The sequence below is a fragment of the Mya arenaria genome, chromosome 16 (assembly GCF_026914265.1).
Source record: "Mya arenaria isolate MELC-2E11 chromosome 16, ASM2691426v1".
Lineage (NCBI taxonomy): Eukaryota > Metazoa > Mollusca > Bivalvia > Myida > Myidae > Mya > Mya arenaria.
In genome coordinates, this window is record NC_069137.1 from 19,381,829 (window position 1) to 19,406,696 (window position 24,868).

Consider the following 24,868-nt stretch of genomic DNA (forward strand, 5'->3'; position numbering starts at 1 on the left):
AACAAGATATTCAATATTACCTCAAAACAAGCCTAGCCGAATCAATGCCAATTATTATGAGACTGATATTACATCATTTAATGTGTTTAAAAGATTTCGTCACTGTCTCTCTCTCTGAGACAAGTAATCTTTAGAAAATAGCACATAATGATTTTCCCGTTTATTAGTATTATCATATCTACTTTAAGCATGTAAAGCTCAGATAAACATATATACAGATAAATACATGATTGCTATTTCTAAATTTACTTCGATTTACATGGTAGACAAAGTGAGTTAATTTCGACTTATATGATTACATAAGTAAGATTCAGTGCACTGTACACTGTTGAAACATAACAGTTTGATGATAAATTTTGACAATTTTCACTTTTTCTTGCAATGTAGAATCTTGAGTCCGGTCCCTCTATTATCAGATTCTGTGAAATAATTGCTTTCAAACAATTGGAAGAGCTGCATGGTGTACTGAATACAGTAGTTTAATGAAGTCCATCCACTAGCTGAATAAAGGATGAACACACATTTTAAAACCACATATCAGAAGTTTTTGGAGAGCATTATATGTCAGCAAATTTAAATGCAAAACAGCGTTGGAAAATAAACAAGATTATTTTTTTTTTACATGTTTTATCAATGATACATGGCGATCATCAACTTATAATAAAAACCAGAATTAAAATACAACAACATTTAACCATTTATTAAAGCTGCACTCTCACAGATTGAACGTTTGACAATTTTTTATTTTTTGTCTTGGAGCCATAGTTTTCGAAATTCCATAGAAAACAGTTAAATAAGACTGCTGAAAAATTAGATTGTAGATCTTAATATTTCAGTTCAAAAATTGATGTCTTATGCAATAAAACATTAATTTTCAAACATAAAATTTATATGAAAGTCCGCAATTTGATATTTTGGCAGCAATCTTTTATCACTGGTTTACAGATATTTACGCAAAAATGTGCTATTTCCAAGACAAAAAATATAAGAGTTGTAAAAATTGTATATCTGTGAGTGTCTTTTTAACTGTCCATTTAAAATTGGCCAGTACAAATTTAGTTTGATATTAGTATAATACTGTTATATATTTATAAATCAATATAAAAACAATATTCTAAGATCTAAATTGATAATAACTTTAAAAATAAAAAAAAAACGAATGAAGAAACATAAGTTCAAAACATGCAAATAAGCTGCACACTCACAGATTTACGGTTTTGACAGCTGTTCTATTTTTTTTGTCTTAAATGAGCAAATTTCTACATTCTTTTTTGCAAATCAGACTGCTGACAAAAGATCAGATCGCAGATTTATAGATTTCTGTTCAAAAATTAATGTGTAATGGCATTCATCATCACTTCTTCAACTTAAATAAGAAAGTATGCAGTCTTATGACACTATTTTTCATGCATTTTCGCATAAATTGGCTCTTTCCAAGCCAAAAAATAAAGAAGTTCACTTCAATCTGTGAGAGTGCAGCTTTTAAAGTCAATCATAATCTTAGGGTCATACATCATTGACTAAATTCACTCTATTGGTCAGTAATCCGATTAGCTGTACATATTATTCTCTGATTCAATTAGTCTGACCAATATTAACAGCCTAGTTTCAGTCTAGCAAATAAATTCAACACAAGTTGTTTAATTCTTCTGAGACTGACAAAGAATTAAAAACCCACATTCATGAAAAATATTTTCGATATATGAAAAAAAACACACAAAAAATAGATTCAAGAATAAAAGAAATATGCATCCTTAAATATATATTGCATATAAACAATTAATTATATATTATAAAGTTAACCTGAGTTACAATGTTTTATCTATAATTGTTGCCATTTATATTTAATAGTTATATAATTATCATGTCTATCAAACAAACCAAAAAAATGTCATTAAATATTTGAGATAAGCACAGGCTGACACAAGAACTAAATATTTAAGTCACAGTTGACAAGGCAAACAGTTCCTACCATGATATATATATATTTATACACATGTATGTCAATAATTCTCGAAAATTGTTCCACCGACCCCACCCCACCTCCCTCCCCCATCGTGAATCTGCAACGCGTTCAGTAAAGATGTTTGCAGCGAACGTTTGCTGTTTGGTTTCCCCCTTAACGTATATGTGCTGCGTTGCAACAGAGATACAAAACAAAACGTTTGCGAGCGTTTTGTAAACGCTCGCCTGACTGAACGCACTGCTGATATCCTGGCCTCAGAACACTCTTTACATATCCCTCTTCCTCCTCTCTTTAAAATGATCCTCTTTTTGCCATTACTCTGTCCTCTCCATTGAAGTTAGCCTGCAATTTAAGAAAGGAAAATTTAAATTTCACACAAAAATGGCACTTGTTTATACCAGCACATTTGGCATATGACAAGAGCACCACCTGCGGGTTCTGAACGCTCGTCTTATTATATCCTTTTATTGTAAATTTATTTCATATTGTATATTTGAAAGTGAATATTCCAATGTTTAAAAGTGATAGCTCTGATAGTGTGCTTGTAAGCCGCCTTCTAAGCACATTATTTTATTAAACTTAAAAAATTTAGACTATAGTCCACAAATACTAAAATATCCCCCATCCTCCCCATTCCCTTCCAAATGAGTTTGATATATTGAAGGCATAATCCTTTCATTTTCTATGAAGAAGCTTAGTGTCCATTTCTCAAAATCAACCAAAATTCACGTTTTTTACCCTAAAAACAGGTGAGACTCAATATCTTAAGGGTATAATGTGAAGAAGGGTATAAGATGTACAAGTTCCCCAAGTTTCAAAGTGACAACTTTGATAGTTTCCATGTAACTGACCTGAACGCAAACAAGTGATGACAATTGCTGCTTGTCATTTTTTTTCAATAATGTATGAATTTAACAGTGTTTATTAAAGGGACTAGACACCAGATGATACATTTGCAAAAAAATAGATAACTGTCAAAAACTTACATACAATTGATATACTAGTGTATAACTTTTAATCTTACTTTAATAGCTATATAACATTGCTTAAGACACATAATTTCACAGCTTTTGCACATATTGTCGATATGAAACTTACTGGGGTGTGTTTACCACATATAATATCCCAGTAAGTTTAAAAAAGCATCAGTATATTTATCTGTATTCATAAATGGATATAATATAAACTTGGAAAACTTAATTCACTATTTTTACACAATGAAACCCAAATGAGATAGTCAAATGATTGCTCTGTTTATTTTAATCATGTAAAATTATTTATTATATACCCATCATTTATCCACACGTAATACATAGCGCAAAATACAGTAGTCTGTATTCCACTCTAGTGCACTACAGCCGTTTTCAACTCTTGTGACGTCACGTCATAACAACTTTACAAGTGTCATTGCGTGATGTTAAAATGATGTCATAAAACAAAATAGTGTGTCCTTAAAGGGACTGTGTCACAGATTTGCACCAAAAAAAGTTTTTTCTGTAACGAATCTCAGGACAATTATCTAATAGAATATCTCACGCTTTGATGTCATTATTGTAAAAAAAGTACCAAAATGTAAAAAAAAAAGATTGTGTCGGAGAACGGGTCAAATCCGCATCTCAAAAATTGAAGTCCAACTTCACGTGATAACATCTTCTAGCCAATCACGCATGACTGAATGAATTCTACCTTGAACACATACCCAGTAATCTGTTTTAATGGAAAAATACTAAGTAACTGGTAAACTTAAATACATTGTAAACTATGTGGTACTTCAATTAGTACGTTTCAATGCATTGTACACATCGATGCCAAGTTTATGTCATTTTTCGACAATTTGTTTTTTTCGCTATGTCATCATCTGTGAGACAGACCCTTTAAAATGACATTTATTATGAAAACATGTGGCTTTTAAGTGATGTAACAAGTAAATTAGTAATGTATATATAATAAAAGGGTAAATTAGTATGGCGTTTTATTCCGGGAGGCTTGTGCCTTGTGAAATCTGAATCTGCAAAAATCCACTCAAGTTAAATACAACCTCCCGGATCAAAACACAGTACAGTAAAACTGCGATCGCTCGAGGTCGCCAGGGACCGAGACAAAACCTCGAGGGAACCGATGTTTCGAGCGACCCGATTTTCAATTTTCCAGTTTGATATGAAATATATTTCAGTGTATTTTAAGTTTGAAGTCGTCAAACAGACTGTTTACTAAGACACCGATTCTTTCCTGTAAAGGACGTGAGTGGGCGTGTTGGTGTCTTGGTATAAGTAATGGGTCCTTCATTAGATTTCTCAGGTGTTTGACAATTATTTTCTTTCATTTGGGTGTGACATTTTGAAAGTAAGGAACCCGATCTAGCTACCCCCCCCAGTCATGGATCCTTCACTAGATTGCTCAGGTGTTCGACAATTTGTAAGTTCTTTCTCATTTGCCATATTGCAAAGCTAAGTGACAAGAAGGAATTCTTTTCAGAGATTCCGATGTTGGATCGATATGGTAGTGTTTTAATCATATTTTTATTACTCATTTAAATTTCTCACAATTAACTTCTCGTCATTGACTTGTCATAATTATCATCTCTAATGCCCATATCAACTAATATCGGTCATGCGTTAACAGTGATAAACGGTTTTTCACACCTTATCAAATTGCCTTTTAACTGTCATTGCCATTTTTACAACTTGCGAAAATTTTAACACCTGGCACTCGTTTGTTTATTTTGGAACACGCGTTCGGGAAAAAGTGTGAAATTATGACCTCGAGGGAGCCATAAGATTTTGTGCACGATTTGTGTACTTGGGACCGAGGATATTGCTCGACTGCTCGACATAATTAGGTTTCGAGGCAGCGTGGGTATATTTTATATGAAAATAGAAGGAAAAAAGTTCGGGACCAAGCTCCGACCTCGAGGGAACGCTTGTTCTCGAGCGACCGCTTGTTCGAGAGAACGCAGTTTCACTGTACTAATAACCCTTTTGTATTATCAGCCTTCTAAATGATCACATCGACAGTTCTAGGCTTATTTTGAAAAAATACTGTACTTGCCAACCTGGTGTCTAGTCCCTTTAAGTTTATGGCTACATTGCACACAAATAAAGTAGGTATGTTGCATGAACATAATCTTCAATAAAAAAAGCCTATTCAAAATATATTGTTGAATACTTCAATAATGTTTCAAATCTAAAGGAAATCCGCAAACTTGAGGTAGTCATTCTTTTTGAGACATCAACAAAATAAAAAGACAATACAAAAAGTCATATGCTCATTGACTTAAAGAATCCATGATATCAAATTGATTGTTTAGTTTTATTCAATTACATCATTTAATCAATGACGTTCTAATGAGTAGGTCATATTTATGGAATAAGACAAATAACTTTATCTTATACATGTGTATGTCAAAACTTTGCATTCATATATACATACCATTCAACTTTGTCTTTGGTGTTTGTTGCATTTGCAAGTCTAGAAGAAGATGATGATGCTGGTGTTCTTAAATAGTGTGTTGCTGGTGTTCTTGTAGTTCGAGTAGTTTTATTCGGGTAGCTGTTGTTGCTGATGTTTGTGTTTAGGATGAATTTGTTCTTGAAGCCGATGTTTTTGTAGTTGTCCCTGCAGGAAGTGTTGATGTTCTGGGGTTGAAGTTGTTGTTCTTGAAGATGGGGTTGGTGTTCATGTTCTAGTAATCAGAGTTGTTCATAAATCTGGAGTTGCTTTTGTTTGTTTTTGTCAGAAGTATTGTAGTTCTTATACGCAGGGTTGTTCTTGTAAATTAAGTTGTTGTGTCAGGGGTTGTTTCAGGATCCCACTCAAATATGTCGAAGGCCTTAAAAATAAGAGAATGTGAAGCTGTGATAAGTTTTTTAAATGACAAAAAAGTTTCACATTTTAATTATATTTTTTCTTATTAAATTTAAGTTAACATTTTATGCTAAAGTTTAGAATGTCACAGAATTTATATATATATATATATATATCCCTCCTTAGTTGAACCACCACTTGAAAGATTAAAACTTAAATTGTCACTATCAAGATGTGTTTTATTACCCCCAATTAACCCCCTAATTCACTCCATTTGTTAGGTTTAGAGGTGTTACTATGGAGACCTTTAAAGCCAATAATTTTAAACTAGTATTTTGCTTCAAACACTTTCAACAGAACCTACCATAAATCAAGAGTTGAAGTGGGCCCTGGGCCCCTGACAGCCAAGAAAGAACTTTACATTTGCAGGGCTTGTGATTATTTTGATCACTGATATGATAACATGGATATAATAAGGCCTATACAAATCTTTGTTTACACCCATCTGAATTTTTTTTTTCCATATCTTCCTATTTTTTTATTTTTTTTGCGTTTTGATCAAAATGCGTTTTTTTTCAGAGACCTAAAATAATACCCTGATACAGGTCAGTTTGCTAAAGAATTATGGTTGTCCAAAAAAAAGTAATGCCTACCTATCTACCCTTTTTGGGGGGGATGTTAGTAGAAACTAAGAATATTTGTTTCGCCTAATCAAGGATTTAATTTGAAGACAGTTTTGCTGCATACTGTATATATTTTTACTTTACTACATTGCATTGTGTGGGAGTAGGATTTGATAAATTGGTGCAAGGTATTTTGATTATAACAATTCCAGGAAGTTTATCAAAATGCTAATCTTTATGCAAGATGTGTCATGTTTGGTGTCATTATTTTGCTTTTATAATTCACTTTTATATTCAATAATATATTGATAAATTTGTATCAATGTAAAAGTTTAATTTTTATTACAAGCAAATGAGGAAAATCAAAATAGTTCCTCAGTTGGTAAGATCCATCTACATTTCATATCAGTATTTATCTTAGCTCCGCCCCTTTCACTGGACTTGACACTGTTTTTGACATCTGATTGGCTGAGTTAAAATTGCTTTTAATGTTTCTTTATGAATGACAGTTTTATACAGGGAAAGCCTCGTTAATGTTACAATCATTATTCTGAAAATGGTGCTATAAATATGATTATGAATAGGCTTATAATTTATTTAAGATAATAAACATAATCTGCAGTTATGCACTTTAATTGATCAAAATACATGTTCCTTAATTATGCTTAAAATATAAATCCTTATAATATTGGAAGAGATACATGACTGTCAATTTAGAATTGAACTTCAATTTCATAGCATTTCACAGAATTGATTAAAATAATTGCTTATATACAGGTCATGTTGATTTATATATAGGCTAATAGCAAAGAGGGAAAAAAATAAGAAATATATATATAATCATATGGAAAGGAAAAATTGAGGTGAATTTTATGTGAATATCTTAAATGTATAATTCTCCATTTTGCTAAAGTGGCTAATTGTTATTTAATTCAGATGTTTTTTGGGGGGTTTTTGTACATTTTATTTTGGCACTTTGATATTATTTCAAGGATATTCTGGATATGCAGTTTTAATGTCTTTTGTTTGATTAAAAAATTGGTTTCTATTTATGTAAGAAAAGCCAGAAAAAACTATAATTATTGTTATTATTTGCAATTGTTTAAACCTGGGAGTAAGATAACATATTATTGGTCCCAGTTTAAACATAATTTTGCTTTAAGTGTTTATTCAATATTTTTACCAGCTTTCTTTGTACAGTGCACTTAAAGCTGCACTCTCACAGATTGAACGTTTTGACAACTTTTTATTGTTTGCCTTGGAACCAGCCAATTTTTGCAAAAATCCATGGAACCAGTTATATAAATAAAACTACTAACAAAAAATCCAAAAATGATATAATATGCATTTTCCTTAAAAAACATCAATTTTTCAAACAGAAAAATGTGAAAATCTACGATCTGATTTTGTCAGCAATCATAAATTTATTTGCAGATATCTAGGCAGAAATTTGCTCTTTCCAAGACAAAAAAAAAGTTGTCAAAATGGTATATCTGTGAGAGTGCAGCTTTAATGTCATCTAACACCTAGATTTTAGAGTAATTAACAAGTCTTACTTTTTGTTTTTAATTTTAAGTTTAATTAGGTTATTATAAGGGCCCTTTCCATATCTTGATTAAGATTTTTTTTATTGGAAAAAAATAATTATATTCTCTCCTACTATTTTCTAATTGTGGACTTTTTGTTAATAGAAAATTTTATCTTCATTATCTCAACAACAACAGGATCAGAGTGGCATAAATGCAGCCACAGAGACAATTATAAACAAAAGACTTCTAAAATAGATCTGCCACATATGAAAAATTCATATTACTATACATGAAATAGACTTAAATCATACTGGATTTGCAATTGCAATTGTGTTATTTGTTATCGCTGATTTAAAAGGAACACTATTCTTAGAATAAAGGAGTGGAAATCCTGAACAGAAGTCTCTGACTGTTGAAAAAACTGCATCAGCCAACCTCAAATACTCTAAGGCTGACCAACAGTAATCTTTTAGTAGGAACTGAAAACAAGGAGGCACACTAGGGGCGCTACCATGCTACGCGTTAGCGGAATTGCGCCCAATTCTTAGCAAAATATTGTGCATGAGTGTAGACATTAGACATATATATTTAAGATATATATAATCCAAATGTGAACTTATTTGACAGCTTCAAGGAATGGAGAGAACTCAGCGGATTATTTTGTTTCGCCAATTAGGCATGTAGGAAAATGAAACCCATTTCATCATAAATTCTGTTTATTCCAGTCACTTTAACAATAGTAAAATATTTCAACTAAAAAAAATAATATTAGTGTCTGCAATTTCAGAGTACCATCCACTCATGATATATTATCATTTATCATGGTGTAATTAATTAAGTCATTTTGACATCCTACTGTTAGTTTTAAAATAATATACTAAAGTAATAATTACCGGTACATGTACATTACCATGACAGTCACGCCAATGGGAAGACTTATTTAGGGACTGACATTATAATTCACCAGTCAATTGTAACCACAGCCCCCCCCCAGGTCCGGGGAATAGCCGGGACTTTGACACTTTCGGTCCAGCCGACCCCGGGTAAAATCCCCGCCTTGCGGGGACGAACTGATGGTTAAACCCGGCCAAATGCCCCCGCACCCCAGAGACTCTATATAAGGCCCAATCTTGGCTTAATTTGGCCCAATGACAAAACCACCGCGGTCACCCGGCCCTGCGGGACCATCTGGAAAGTAAAAACACGGCCCTTTTCTCCGGCTATCCCCGGTATACCCCCGGACCTGGGTGGGGGGGGGGAGCTTGGATACAATTGACTGGTGCATCCATGGGGAGACTTATTTAGGGAAATAACATTGGCATACAATTATATAGTAATTAGTTATCCTGACATGTACTTTAAACAGAATCGCTACATGGTGACAGTTACTCTGGGACGGACATTACATTTACATACACTATACTAATAGTATTTCTGACATGAACATTGCAAAGACACACACCAGACACCCTTAGGGTGACTTAATTAGGGACAGACATAACACTGATATACAATACAGTAATTAATCATCCTGATGTGTACTTTACATAGAATCCCTACATGGGGACAGTTAATCAGGGACGGACATTACATTAACACCACTATAGAAATAGTAATTCTGAAATGAACATTGCAAAGACACACACTATGGGGAAAGTTTATCAGGGCCTGTCACACTAAATTGACATACACTATATAGGAATAGTTATTCTGAAATTTATGAACATTGCAAAGACATACCCCATGGGGACAGTTAATAGGGGACGGACATTACATTGACATACACTATAAAAATAGTTATTCTGATATGAAAATTGTAAAGACACACACCATGGGGACAGGGATTTCAGGGATAGACATTTCATTGACATATATAATAGGAATAGTTAATCTGCCATTATCATTGTAACAACAAATGCCATGGGGACAGTTATTCAGGGACGGACATTACATTGATGTATACACTTTTATAAGTACTAGTTATTTTGACATATTAACATTTTAAGACAAGCGCCATGAGGACTGAGTTATTCAGGGACGGATGTTACATTGACTAGACTTAATTGACATACACTCTAGTTATAGTTATTCTTACATGAACATTGCAAAGACACACACCATGAGGAGACTTATTTATGGACAGACATCACACTTGACAATAACCATATACTAATAATTATCCTGACATTTACTTTACATAGAATTGAACCATTGGGACAGTTATTCAGGGACAAACATACATTGACTAAATGGCATTATACTATAGTAATAGTAATTCTGACATCTTCATTGTGATGACACACCCAATGGTGACAGTTATTCAGGGACGGACATAACATTTACACACACTCCAGAAATTGGTATTCTTAAATGTACCTACAAAGTATCTCAGCATGGGGACAGTTATTCAGGGACAAGAATTATAATTACATACAATATAGTATAAATAGTTATTCTAAAATGTACTTTATAACAAAAAATGACACTATAGTGACATTTATTCAGGGACGGACATTACATTTGACTTTCAATATATAGTAATAATCATAATATAGTCATTCTAAAATGTATGGTACATTACAAAGACACGTGCCATAGGGTCAGTTATTCAAGGACGAACATTACACTGACATATACTATAGTAAGAGTTAAAGGGACATTTAGTACAATGAAGAGATACATCCAATGGGAACAGTTATTCACGAACAGACATTACATTCATGTATTATAACAACTTACAAATTAATAATTCTGAGGACAGGTACATTGAAAGTAATCACATCTTTGAAACAGTTATTTAGACCAATATAACAGTGACATATACTAAAGTTGTAGTTATAATGACATTTACATGGAAAACCACACACCATGGATACATTTTTCTGAGGGAAGAATTTTACATCTAACAAGCACAACTATGCTACCAGAAAGTCCAAACAGTAACAAAAATATGTCAAAACATGCACATACTGAGTCAGTTATCCAATTAGACTTTTGAAGGTACAAGCCAGACTTCTAACACTAATGCTTGGCATTAATTTTTTTATCAAGCCCTGCTTAATAAAATTTGGGCTGGTGTCAATTTTGACCACTGCAATCTGCTAAATATGCCATTAATATATAATAATCATGCGCCAACCTGCAGATCATATATAGGCAAAACTGTTGTCTGTGTCATAAGAAGCTTACTAAATCTGAAATCTGGGGGCAGATCATGACAGTTTATATTGCATTAGGATGTTGAATGCGCAATTACAGGCAAAAGACTTTCATAAAAAGAATAAATACTTTTAATAATAATGTTGTTTTTTTCTCGACGTTTTTTTAGGAGGGTGGGGAGGCCATGAATACCGGAGGCCTTACCTAGGGTCCTTGGGGTACAAGTCTAAAATAATAGACGTGTTATACGGGTTTCTTCCAATCCCTAATGTCTAAACGGGTTTGTGTAAAGACCGGAGGTGTTTGAAAAATATTGAAATTGTATTAAGTGCAGTATTTTATGGTTGAAATTGATCATAAAGGTTCATATTCATAATTTACCATACATGTAAAAGAAGTTATTTTGCACAAAACAAGCATTTTATGCATTAAAACACATTTACCTTTCCAATAAAATGAAAGTTGACTGACACAGACAACAATTATGCCAAACGGAACAACTCGACCCAATCGTAATAAGTCGGCCACCTCCGACAAGCTTCGAGATAGACCGTCAAACTCATGATTATTCGTTGGATACTTATTTTTTGTGTACGGAACTAATATAAAATAACATAATCTGGTAATATTACTTGTTTTTTTGATATTTAATGGAAGCAATATGCTTTAACCCGGAACAACTACCCACTTTTAGTACAAAACAATTTGTACATTAAGGATTTGCCATATTAAAAATCATAAAAAAATCTGTCAACGTACAATTATTTGGACTACTTGGGGTACGGGATCATTTGGCAGGGATTTTCCCGGCAGTTTGTCCCCGCAGGACAAGGATTTTACCCGGGCTTGGCTTGACAGAAAGCCAAAGTCCCCACTTTTCTCCGGACCTGGGAAGGCTGTGATTACCGGAGGCCTTACCTAGGGTCCTTGGGGTACGGGATCATTTGGTAGGGATTTTACCGGCAGTTCTTCCCTGCAGGACAAGGATTTTACCCGGGCTTGGCTGGACAGAAAGTCAAAGTCCCCTCTATTCTCCAGAACTGGGGATGCCGTGATTACCGGGGGGCGGTTACAACTGACTGGTGCATAACCAAGAGTTGTCCTACTTCTTAGCCACAGGTGCAAGTCACATAATCAATAATCGCCTTTTATATGGGATAAGTGTATTAAGATATTCTTATTAAAATTGTTTGTGTCAAGTAGATCTACCTGTGTTCTTAGCTGATACATATTCAACAAGCCACACAAAAATGCAATAGAATAAAATATATATAACTTACCATGGAAGTTAGGGATATATCCATTTTGCAAAACTTAGTGTCATTCAGTCATTCTGATTCATCCTTCTGTTTATCTTCTATGAAAAACAAAATAATTCGTCTGACACATGTATTCGTAATTATCCAGCATGATACATGTACCCTGGTATTGATTATTGTAATTGTATGTTTGTGTTAAACCGGTTTAAAGTCAGATTCAAGTACCAATAATTAAACAATTTTAAGTACCAATAATTAAACAATTTTAAGCAATATCATCTTTTTAACGTTACAACTCTTTAACGTCACGTATAATTTTCATTCCTGCAGTATTTTTAAAGACGGTAAAAAAAGGAAGATTTTTTTTTAAAAGGTTACATTACACTATTTCATAAGTTTCGAAATTAGTTAAATTACCTTTAATAATATCATTTACATAACTAACATGGTTGTTATATTAAACATATAAGATACATATGTAGTAACATTTGTTTTTGCTTTAAATGAAGTGCAATAATCGCGTTTTAAATCATAAATAGTCAAAACAGGTTTTGCTGGGTTTTTCTCCCGTAAAAAACATTCATAAAATTTCTGTTGTTCTTTAAATAAAAAGCAAGTATTTCAAAATCCTTAAACAAGTGATAATTAACATCATAACAATAATATAATAGCTTAGAAGTGTTTTTTTTACGGATTTTGCATTATCGGTAAAATCTTGGAGTTTTATCCCGCAGGAGAAAAACCCCGTACTGAAAAGCGGGTTTTTTTTTGTTTCGCGTTATTTCACTTCCGGTGTCGAAGCATAATGCTCCTTTTGATATAAGATTGTGTTTTGAGCTAAAATAACTTGAATCTTGTATTATTGAAACCCCGCGGGATTTTTCCCCAGCTTTTGAAAAACGGGAGAAAAATCCCGCGGGATAGTGAAAAACCCCGTGTTTTTCTGCGAAAACCCCGCTGGGGCCCGAAGTTGGCGGGTCAATTAGACAAACTTCCAAAAACATTTCGCAAACAAAAAACACCAAAATCATACCTTAATGAAGCCTTCTAACTGAAATATAGGCCAGTATTCGATTACACCGTATTTAAAGGGTACTTGAGTTTGCGAAATCTAGGATTTGCAAACACAAATTGGAGGTCGTAATCAGTTGATTGAAGATTTCTTTGTTGACTTTCCACATAATCTAAATAAGAGTATCATCAATAAATTATTATTTATAAAATGTTCTGCAAGTATGAATTGATATTCAAAAAATAAGGCAAGAAAGGAAAAAAGGAAGTAAGCTTGCCACAGAGTATACTTCCATTGTATATTTTTTCTGAAAAATCCGGCTACACAAAGTTAGTATTATTTGTTTGTTCTTTAATAGATTGTGAACTGTGTCTACTCTCTAATTATAAGTAGTTTACTAAATTTCTTTATGTTTTATTACATTGCTGATAAAACATCGGTAACAAATGACTAGTATAACTATTTGTTCTTTGATAGATTTTGAACTGTTTAACTACTAACTATACGATTTTAAGTGGCATTCTTGTTTTGTTTTTTTAATAAATTGGTTGTTGTTGGATTAAACTTAAAACACCTGAAGCATTGTGAACTGTTCGTGCAATACGTTATACATTTCCAAAAGACAGAATTGATTGATAGTTGGTGAGTAAGTAGTTCGTGTGAAGAGCTATCTATGGATTGCCTTTAAGATTTGTTTGTATCAAAATCGAGGTTTAAATAAATATTTTAGCAGTGTGTTTTTATCAAATTATCAATTAACAAAAGCCATTACGAAGTTCGAAGTATGCTATCTTAACAAGAAAAAAACCCGAAATGGTACTTTTCGTATACTTGTGCTTCACTAATACATTGTAAAATATAAATTGTGGGTAATGAAGAGGGCGTATGTATTCTAGACAAGATATGACTGTATTATGACAGAAAGACATAGGCCATGATCATATAATTGTTGCAATGAAAATTGAGGAAATAGACATATATATCAAATTCAACGAATACTTGAACATCACTATTCTTGCGAAAATATAACTCATATAAATATTATGCAAACAATTTTATAAATGGAAAAATGTCCTTCCAGACAATCCGAAACCTTCTCCTTAGCAAACAGAAAGTATTAAACTATTAGCATATTCCTGCTGCATGACGAATACTGCTATGTCTTTTGCGAGGATTTACTAATCAGTACAAACTTTTAAAAATACGATTGTTATTTACATGTGATTTACCATAAACTGTCAGCGCCATCAGTTTTACTTCTCAGAACACAGATCGATATACCGTTCATTTTTGCATAACAAGTAGGTATTGTTTATAAGAATTGACCTTAGAGATAAATAATAAGATATATTTTAAGTACTTTTTAATATAATATCTAAATGATTTTCCACGTTAACAAACTGTGGTTTTCATTTAATATATACAAATTTATACAAAATGTTCAAAAAGTATGTAATGATGTTCAAAACCTGAAGCCAAGCACAACGAAATTCATACTAACTTGCTAAATGTGTTGAAAAAGCCGACCAGTCATGGTTAGTATAACTGATGATTTCTTCAATAGATTGTGGACTGTGTCCATTATTCTTATAATACGGATGCATATACATATTATATGTTTAGCAAGTATGAATTGATATTCAAGAACTATAGCCAAGCAAATAAAATGCATATTACCTTACCAAACATGTCACCAAAATTTCTAATTTTTTGTCATTATTCTTATTAAAAGCAGGCCTTTCTTGGTTAGTATTACTAATTGTTCTTTAAAAAAATTTTGTACTGTGTCCATTATTATGACTGTAAGTATTTTAGTGGCATTGTTGTTGCCTTATCCCATAAGGTTGTGGTTGTTGTTGTCTATAAACATAAAATACCTGAAGCATTGCTCGTACATTACGTTGTAAAATAACCTGACGTAAGAATAAATGAATAGTGATGATTGTTGGTGAGTAGGAAGTTCGTTTGAAGAGCTTGCTTGGCATTGCTTTTAAGGGGTTGTATCAAAATCAAATAATACATAAAGGTTTAACGGGGTTTGTTTTTCCATACAATTAGATGCAGATGGAAATGCTCCTCATTTAAGAAAGGCCATAATGAAGTTCGAAGCTGGTGAGTATGTCAGGACTGTTTTATGAGAAGAACAAAATATGAAATCGTATTTTCGGTATGATTGTCTATGATAAATTGTAAACTATGAATAGGGAGTAAAGTAGAGGACGTACAGATTTAAGTCGAGCGATGGCTGTATTTTGGCGGAAAGCCATACCGCTATGTTTATGTTAGATTTCAATTTATATATATTAAAACTACAAACTATTAAAAATACGATTGTCATAAACATGTTTTACAATAAACTGTCAGCGCCCAAAGTTCTACCTTTCAGAAATCAGATAGGTAAATCGTTCGTTATTACATAATAAGTAGGTATTGATCAATAATAAAATATGTGAGTATCGTTTAATATTACATTTAATTGATTTTTCACGTAACCTAACTGTGGGCATCATAGCATATACAAACAGATATAAACAAAATGTTTAGCAAGTATGAATTTATATTCCAAAGCTGTATCCAAGCAAGGCAAAAGGCATATCAACTTGCCAAAGGTGTAAATAAATTGCTTCAATTGTTTTAGATCTAAATAAGCCGGCCCCACATGGTAAGTATTACTATTGTTTTCTTTCTTAGATTATTAATTGGATCTTTTATTTTATCTTTAAGTAATTAAGTGGCATTTTGTTATTTTACCTATATAATGGTTGTTGGTACCTGTAGACTTATACGTAAAACATTGTGAATTATCTTTGTGGTACATTTAGGTGTAAATTTCCTTAAGCCAGAGTTGTTGGGTAGTGGTGATAATTGGTGAGTAGGTAGTTTGTGTAAAGAACTAGCTTGGGATTGCTTTTGAGGGGGCTATGTATCACAAGCAAGTAATAAAAAAAATGTTTTAACAGTATGTTTTAATACAATTAGATCCAGATATAACAGCTGCTCGAGTATCAAGAGCCTATAAGTCGTACGATGGTAGTGAGTATGTCATGATTATTATCTTATGAAGCAAAAAAATGGAATGCTTTTTTAAATATGTTTTTTGTCACACTAATAAATTGTATACTACACTTTTGGGGGATATATAAAAGGCGTAAGGAATTTGGTCGGGCGATGACTGTATTATTATGGATACCCGTAAAACAAGATCAAATTATTATTAAATGCAAAATAAAGGAAATTAAAAAGACTATAACTACTGCAACAAATGCTTGTGCATCACTGTTCTTGAGGAAACTCATAAAAATATTGTAACACTTTACCAGTGGAAAAATGTATTTCAAGACAAACCGAAACGTTCTCAGCAAAGAGAAAGTATTACACTATTAACAAATTCTTTCTGCCTGACAAATTCTGTTATGTCTATGTGAGTGATTACTTATCACTGCACAGTATCAAAAGTAGAATTTTTGTTGACATTTGATTAACTTTATGATGTCAGCGCCCAAAATTCACATTTTCAGCAATCAGAAGTTTGTCGTCAATGACTGAAGAATTAGAAGCCGGTAAGGTCCTATACTGTAATATTTACATCACTGTATATCATTGACAATGTTCTGTCTAACTAGAATCGAATGAATGATAGTGCAGAATACATATTAGTATGTATATTTGTAAAGATCAATATTTTTACCAGAATTATGTCGTGTGTGTGTCGACGATAACAACTCATAAATGACACATTTTTTTCTAGAGTTGTATTATAATCATTTATAAGACATGAACGACATTTATCTCTGTTCTCCAAAAGGATCCCCTGTAAAACGCAATAAATGTGTGCATTTAAAACTTAGGACATCACATTGTGTATTGGTGTTATTGTTATTTCCAGAACGCACTTCACTCTTGGAAAAGTGTAATGAAAAAAAAGCAAGTAAGTTATTTAATGTTCTGCTACCTGCAAATCAAGCACCTTATTAGCCATTGTCGTTGACGCCTATAGGTATTATTTAATAAAACCTGAGGAGAATGTCATCATCTGTGAAAATAGTTCAAGTTTGGTGATGACGTACCACATGGATACCGTTTTTTATGATATTTGTTATTTTGTCTCAAAGTTCATTATCTCAAATTCAATTGTGGGGCTTGTATTCAAACAAAAACTGCATGTAAATAAAATTTAATATTTGCTGAAATAAGTAAATTGGTTATGGAACATGCCGAGGATTAAGTTTTAAATTTTGCAAGCCGTGTTAAAACTCTTAAAGGTAGAAATGACACATCATGATTTCAATTTCACTTATCGACCAACTTTGCACTCATCGAAGAAAAAATAGTTTCGTTTTGTTACACATATTGTTGGCTGCTTTATTACAATGATACATTTGGTACATCACTAAGGTAAGTAAAACAAGGTACAGGTAACAAATATTCAGCGTTCCAATTCAACTTCTTGTTAATATTTAATAATAAATGTATGCTGTTTAAACTATTTATCATCTTAGGACGCTTCAATTTCACTGTATTCCATATACTTTTTTATATTGTTTTAATAGGGTTTTGTTCGAATCAACATTTTCAACACACCTTACATAATTATAAACATCAAAATACTTATTTTGATACAATAGGAGACGACCCACCTGTAGAGGAAATACTGTACCCCAGAATCAACTACATAGAAGAAAGTACGTTTATACCGAGCTTACTAAAATAATTTATCACAAAAATCATAATATCGAAACAGTGACACCGAATATTAACTGCTTCTGCTGACAGATGAACTCGTTTCTTTTACTTTACTCCTCTAGAAATATTTAGGATCATTTTGATTGGGTAAGTTTTATATGGGGTCAAAGGCAGTCCTGTTTGTTCAATTTTCAAAATAATGTGCGTTTTTCTCTTCATTAAGAAAAACGATGAATACAAGTAACAAGAATATTGACATCATTTCAAGCGTCACCTGCATGTAACCATCAACAATATAATGTTTACGGCAATATGAGAAGAAAACTAGAGCCAGTTGCTCAAATCTTATGATAAGTATAATGTTTCGCCATTTTAACCGTCGGTTAAATTTGAATTGCTCAAAGTTATCTTTGAAGTTCACCTACACAAGCGTTAAATGTTTGACTGTCCGTTAACTTCCTTATTCTAGTCCGATTAAGCCTCATTCAATACGAACATTTCCTTTCCGAGGTGGTTGACTGTCAACAGTGTCAATACTCTTCTTATATTCTAATATAGTCAAATATTCTAACGTCAGTTAATGTATTTTCAACGACAAAATTTGCTAGCTGTAAGTTTCACAAAGTTGTAAATTAAAGGGACTCATTCAACACAGCCAATTAATAAGTTGTTATCCGGAAATTTAGCCGCATTTACACTTAAACAGCACAAACATTTTGACAGTGTATAAATCAATCCAATTTTATTTGATTCCAAATTTAATAACTTTGATTGTAGAGCTATAATGGGTTGACTTTAGGTGATGCTAACCTAGGGAAGAGGATTGGGCACAAGGAAAATATCCCTGTTTTTTTTAAGTCATTACAAGTGTGACTGCCGTGCATAATTGTGAAAAAGAAAATGCTAAAATTCACAAGGAGAAACCAAAACTTTAACGAGGGGACAAATTCATGGTAATATTTAGGTTTTGACGTTAGGAGTGAATTTTGGGACCACAATAGAAATGTGAAATATAAGGCTTTAAACATGGCATGGAAATTTTTAACAGGGACCTCCCTAAATATGATTTGATAAATTTAGCAATACTTTAGTGTTGCATTCTCACAATTATGTTGTTAAAATTGGTGATTCTGATGCGATATTAAATGCTTATAAATATGTTCTACCAATTTGAAATAAACTTTTAACCTCTATCTCAAAATAATACGGGTTGACCCATCAAAGTGATCAAGTCTCAAGTTAAGTGTCAGAACGTTTCTACTTAACGGACTTATCAGTGTTGTAACGTAAAGCGTTTGGATGATGCTGACAGTAAAGGAAAATACTATTTTTATAAATCATTTCGATTTAAAGTTGATCGAACAAAAGCACTAAAGCTAACTAGTAAATAACACAAAAGTTGCATTAGTGGTCTTTATTGTTTTTTGGGGGTTTCATCATTTAAACAAGCTGTTAAGGGTAACGGGGAGTATGAGAGACCCAACAACTATGTAGTGTTAAATATAATGGAGCATTAACTGTTATATTTAGCCCAAGGTCATTTTGAATTGTGCAGTTACACTACAGATAAATGCTTTTAATGCAAGTTTTTTTTTGTCACAGTCTAGCAATTGTTGGTCAACATACGTTCTTTAATTTTGTCTAAACCGTGCAAAGCAATGACATATCCATTGAATTGCATCATGCTGATAGAAAACAATCGAGACTTAATTGCTACTGAGCTTGTTTCAGCAGTTTTGTAAGTGCCGTGTGGAAGCTGTAAAAAGTCGCCCCGCACATACATTTAATATTGTCAGAATTTCCAGTTTCACAGAGACAAAACGGTAGTCTTTAAACTTTTTGCTACTGAGCTTGTTTCTGTAGTTTTTCACGTATGTATTTATAACAAAAAAGTACACTGAAGCCTGCAATTTAAGACACGAGATAATTGCCAGACGAATTAAGAATGGGATCCGAAAGAATATAACCCTAGACGATTTACTTTATACGACGAATATTGCCCAACAACAGGAGTCAGTATTTTTTTTTCAAAGTAATACATGGAAAATTTATTATCATGATAGACTGTTTGGATGAACTAAGCGATATTAGCTTATTTAATACGAGTTGTGCGATCCTATTAATTTGAAGGTGAAACATTTTAACTGTCATGTTTTCATTGGAAATGACTGGTTTGCCAACAAGAAATAATTTATCCCTATGGGTATTACCTTGGGTATGTTAACTTTGATAGCCCGACTTTGGTATATATTCATAATGTGAGCAATGCTGGTTGTATAGTTCCCTAGGGAATTCGATACGACTGGGCTGAGTTACCGAAATAAAGTGCAGAAATGCATTCTTCGTCCATATGCAAGTTGCAGCAGCTTTAATTTGGTTTAATTGGCATAATCAGGTGATTCTTGCTAAAACATAATTTGAAATGTGAAATGTCCAGGATTTGAATTGTATGTATACTTACTGTAACATGTTTGGTGCAAACAAAAAGGCGCCAATGGGTTTAAGCGACATAGCTGCACGCGCTGACTGTGTTTTAATTGAATTATACTAGGTAGGATATAACCATGTGTATGCAACTTCCAGTTGTGATAAAACGAGCATATTTGTGACTCCAATTCAGATAAAACATGTTTGTATGTGTCTTTTCACTTCAAGATAAAAATTGAAACCTCTGTAACATGAAACTTTGAATGTGATGGGTCTCATAACATTTTTGTATTAATATCGTTTGCAAAAGACATTATTAATATTGTCTGAGCGTTTGTTTTCAAATGAAACAAAACATGTGTTTGTTTCTTAATTGGGTCATACCTTATCCTGAGGAGTATACATATATACATATTTCTATTTCCTAATGTCGGTCACAACTAAATATGCAATCGTTAGCAAGCGGTTCGCGCTAGTCATTTTAGATTCTAGATGGATGGATTTACAATGTCTGCTTACAAACCATTCGATTTAATTTATTGAATATATGACAAAATGATAAAATAACGTACTTTTCCTATTTTGCAACCACTCTATTACTGTATATTTTATCATACGAAAGGGAATTTCTACTTTTCAGAGCTTAGATGTGCATATGTCGTACTTGAAATATTGGGCAAAGGTGAGTCAACTTTTCATCGCAACAGGAATTAGCAACGCAAGTAGTCATTCACTGTATTATTGACGTCCGAATAAGCTTTATAACTAATTTTCAATTATAGTTGTTGCAAGTCGTTGATTTATCGATAAGCTGCGGACATTCGCACTAGCGTTCGGTTCCTTTTTAATATATCAGAGAACAATAGCTCAGTATGTCAATTTTTGTTTTTGTTTATTACCGTTTGAGTTTCCTTAATAAAGTGAAATTGTCTATTTTGAGCCCTTCATTTCTTAATTATTATGCATCTTGCATTTGGTTTCATATTTCTTATAATGAGCGAATGATTTTTTGTTCTTCTAATTAACCCAAGGACTTTAAGAATAATCGCGCGAGTTTTACTAGATAAAACGCAGTGTGTGATATATTACATCATTATTTATACGTAGAAATTCAAAATTTTGCTTCGAATGATGACTTAAAACAAATATAACATTTTTATTTCTACATCATTTTAAATGGGCAGTTTATTACAGGAGTTTTATAAGAAAAATAGTTTCTTCAAACACTTCAGGAAACCTATTTCCAAATAAAGTTTCGACAGTGCTCCAAAAGGCAGCAGTTTTGTGAAAAGGTTTGTCGAAGAAACTAAACATTCAATCAGACTCCAATAAAAGACCGAATGACCGTTAGTGGCGTAGACTGCGCTATTTTTTTATTTGAAAGGGTGAAGAAATATTAAGGGTTATTTTTGTTTTCAATTTGAAGCAGAATATTGCCGTCCGATGTAGCATTTACGACTTAACTTATTTCTTCTTTCACACATTGAAATGGCCTACTGTATTGCATTGAAAAGAAAATCATTGCAATGTTGCAAAACAGTTTGCTTTGATTCTTATGGCTATAGTAAAGTGTACTTGGTTAGTTATCTAAGTAACACAAACATTCATTTTGTTTTTACAGTATTCAATATACTTTTTTTATGGAGAAGGAATCTTAAAATACAAAAATTGAGATCGGAATTACACGACAGACTAGAATTACTACGGCAGCTTAAAACCATTATCTGTCTACTATACGCATTGCTGAACAAAATCGGTGGACAAGATCATGGCTCACAATGTGATATGGGTACAATACAGATACTCCTTATTCGATCTGGAGTTGAAGCAAACCCTGGTCCGCCAAGACATTGGAAAGGTATTTGTTTTTGTTTTATTATAAAGATTGATTGTATCTGATGATTATATTTTCCTTATAAATTAGCCTTTACGGACAAAATATAATTGTGCCATAAATAAAACGAACAATACAAATTAATCAAGATAAGCGTATACGCTTGTTAAAATCTTAAAGATTTCAATTTAAATTACAACGTTATTTGTTTGACAATAAAACAGTTCATCATAACAGACATGCCGATACGCAAAATATCTTCACCATAAGGTTAGTGACGTCGAGCTTGCCCCTTCGTAGTGTATCAGCGAAATAAATAATAGTTTTTTTTATTCATGGAATCTGGACGTATGTTTCTCTTGAAAGGAAACGCGATGAAATATATACAAATTGTGTTAAGGTCACTATCTTATTTAATAAACCACACACTGTCTTTACAGATCTTCTCACAACTGAACAAAATTTGGGGATCCTATCAAGCCACATTGGCAAATGCTGGCAGTATTACTCCGACCGTCTGGGACTGATAGAAGAGGACAGAGATGTTATTGTCGCCAAGTACCCCGAAAGTACACAGCTGCAGATCTACCACATGTTGAAGCAAGCGGCCCGTCTTCCACACAATCAGAATATGGGAACAATGCTGACACTATTGGAAAAGTGCGCTGAAGAATTCGTCGATATGCGAGTCGACTGGGACATGATTGAATATTATTTTGGTAACAACAAATTAATTCCAAATATGTTTCTGTTCTTTTCATGTTGCTATTTTACGGCAATTTGTACTCATATTTGGATATTTCAATCAATAAGTAAATTGTTCTTAAATTGTTTTCTTTTGTTAAAGCCCTTCTCAAAAATATTATTCCACGAACACCACTGTTGGGAGGCACTTGTAATTATTACAATAACCTATACATATTCTTAATTGAATCGGTAAGGTTTGTGCATGTTTCCGTAACGTCTTTTCAAATGATTAATCATGATCAACATATCAGAATTAACGTTCGTAGGTCAAACAAATTCAAATAATAAATACTCTTTCTGAATTATACACAGGAAGGAATATTTTTAATTGTGGCGGCGTCACACGTTAAATTGTGTACATACTTCTTTTTGTGAAATAACCTCGCATCAACCTATAGTAAGTCACCTCTTTCTCTTTAGCTGACGCGGTGGGAATTGCAGAAGAACCTTCAAATGAACGAGACGGAAAAGGTGGTCCTTCAAGTCGCGGTCTCAAAAGAAAGCTGAACATTCAGTCCGGGGAAATGTCTGTCAAAATACAGCGAGTTTAGGCGTATAAAATGACAAGTGAGTGACACAAAATGGCGATGGATGTGCATTTTCAAAATTCTACAAGAGAAGTGTAAATATATACTGTTGAATTTCAATCAAAATCTTGTACATATTTCATCCGAATTGTTATTGGATTTGTTTTAATGTGGTTCACATAAATGTATTTAAATACACTACTTTGTTGACCTGTAGTATTCTGAATTACTGCATTTAAACAATATGTTTTACTTTTCATTGTAAAGCATTGTTTGTGAGTGACACAAATTGTCCAAAATAGCGATAGATGTACATTTGCGAAATTCTATAATCATCTATGTATTTATATACATAATGCTTGTAAATAAACTACTTAATTGTACTAGGGTTTTCTGATTTACAGCATTGAAACATTATGTTTTACTTTTCATGTAAAGTATTGTTCATATCAGCTTATAAATGTAATGTTCCCGGAATCATTAAGTCCTAAGCAAGGAAAATAAGACTCTTCTGTTTGAGTGAAAATTAATAAACATTTGACTATTTACGGCTTTCGCCGTTACCGCTATTACTTCTTTAGGACGATGTTGTGTATTTTATATTAAAGTTATGGTTTTAGTATTAGATGTCTAAACTTAGCTGTTAAACAATAAAATAATGCGAAATAAGTTATATTCTGAATGGTTTACTACTTTTTCTAAAGATTTATGAACTTTACACCCATACTCTGTAATTAATATTTTATAGGTTCATCCAAGAGAGTTGCTAAAGTAGATAATTCCGTTTAGGTCACGTGATGTTTGTTAATATAAAAGCAGCGAAAGGCATATGAATAGTTAGTTTGGGTCTCGAAGCCGACGAAAGTAAATATGTAGGGAAACATTGAACGTCCTTCTTTGAACTGTTTAAAGCGGTATCTGAACTATTGAAGACTAGGAGAATTGAAGTGGAGCATTGCGCTACAACTCTAGTTTTCAGGTTCGAACATTCGTGGGGTTTCTTATTGGCCTCTTATTACGCCAGGATACCTCCAGAGAAATGGTTCGACTGTCCGTATGCGAGCTATACAATTAGAACTGTGGGTTTTACTCATAAATTGCGCAAAAGTGGTTTTTGAGCGTTTTGTATACTGGTCCGGTTGAAGACATCATACAGGTGTTGACGGTTTCCTGTTGGTACGTTCTGCGGCCTTGGGTGGTTAAGAAATCATTCCTGAAACATAATTATTATTTCCAATCATTTGAATTTGTAAATCAGGTGAATATATTTCTGATTACATACTCAATTTTTGGGACAA

The 24,868-nt window shown here is 32.8% G+C and overlaps 1 protein-coding gene and 1 long non-coding RNA gene across 11 annotated transcripts in view; one reads left to right on the forward strand and one right to left on the reverse strand.

The window, feature by feature from the left end:
- The window catches only part of LOC128221318 (uncharacterized), a 73,120-nt gene extending 48,881 nt beyond the window's left edge, over positions 1 to 24,239 (forward strand). For 9 of the 10 annotated variants that reach the window (XM_052929860.1, XM_052929864.1, XM_052929863.1 and 6 more), the window contains 10 exons: positions 15,411 to 15,464; positions 15,991 to 16,014; positions 16,332 to 16,385; positions 16,871 to 16,912; positions 17,239 to 17,280; positions 17,978 to 18,034; positions 21,103 to 21,144; positions 22,084 to 22,320; positions 22,737 to 23,015; positions 23,464 to 24,239. In XM_052929860.1, the coding sequence (XP_052785820.1) occupies positions 15,411 to 15,464; positions 15,991 to 16,014; positions 16,332 to 16,385; positions 16,871 to 16,912; positions 17,239 to 17,280; positions 17,978 to 18,034; positions 21,103 to 21,144; positions 22,084 to 22,320; positions 22,737 to 23,015; positions 23,464 to 23,594 (962 nt within the window). In that variant the 3' untranslated portion in view covers positions 23,595 to 24,239. The remainder of the gene's footprint in view (positions 1 to 15,410; positions 15,465 to 15,990; positions 16,015 to 16,331; positions 16,386 to 16,870; positions 16,913 to 17,238; positions 17,281 to 17,977; positions 18,035 to 21,102; positions 21,145 to 22,083; positions 22,321 to 22,736; positions 23,016 to 23,463) is intronic. The other variant, XM_052929865.1, reaches the window with a different exon arrangement.
- LOC128221320 (uncharacterized) lies at positions 146 to 12,662 on the reverse strand. Its single transcript, XR_008258962.1, has 3 exons — positions 12,362 to 12,662; positions 5,396 to 5,795; positions 146 to 2,308 (listed from the first exon to the last, which is right to left on the reverse strand). It is a non-coding gene; the product is annotated as an uncharacterized LOC128221320 (long non-coding RNA).
- Positions 24,240 to 24,868: the final 629 nt, after the last annotated feature.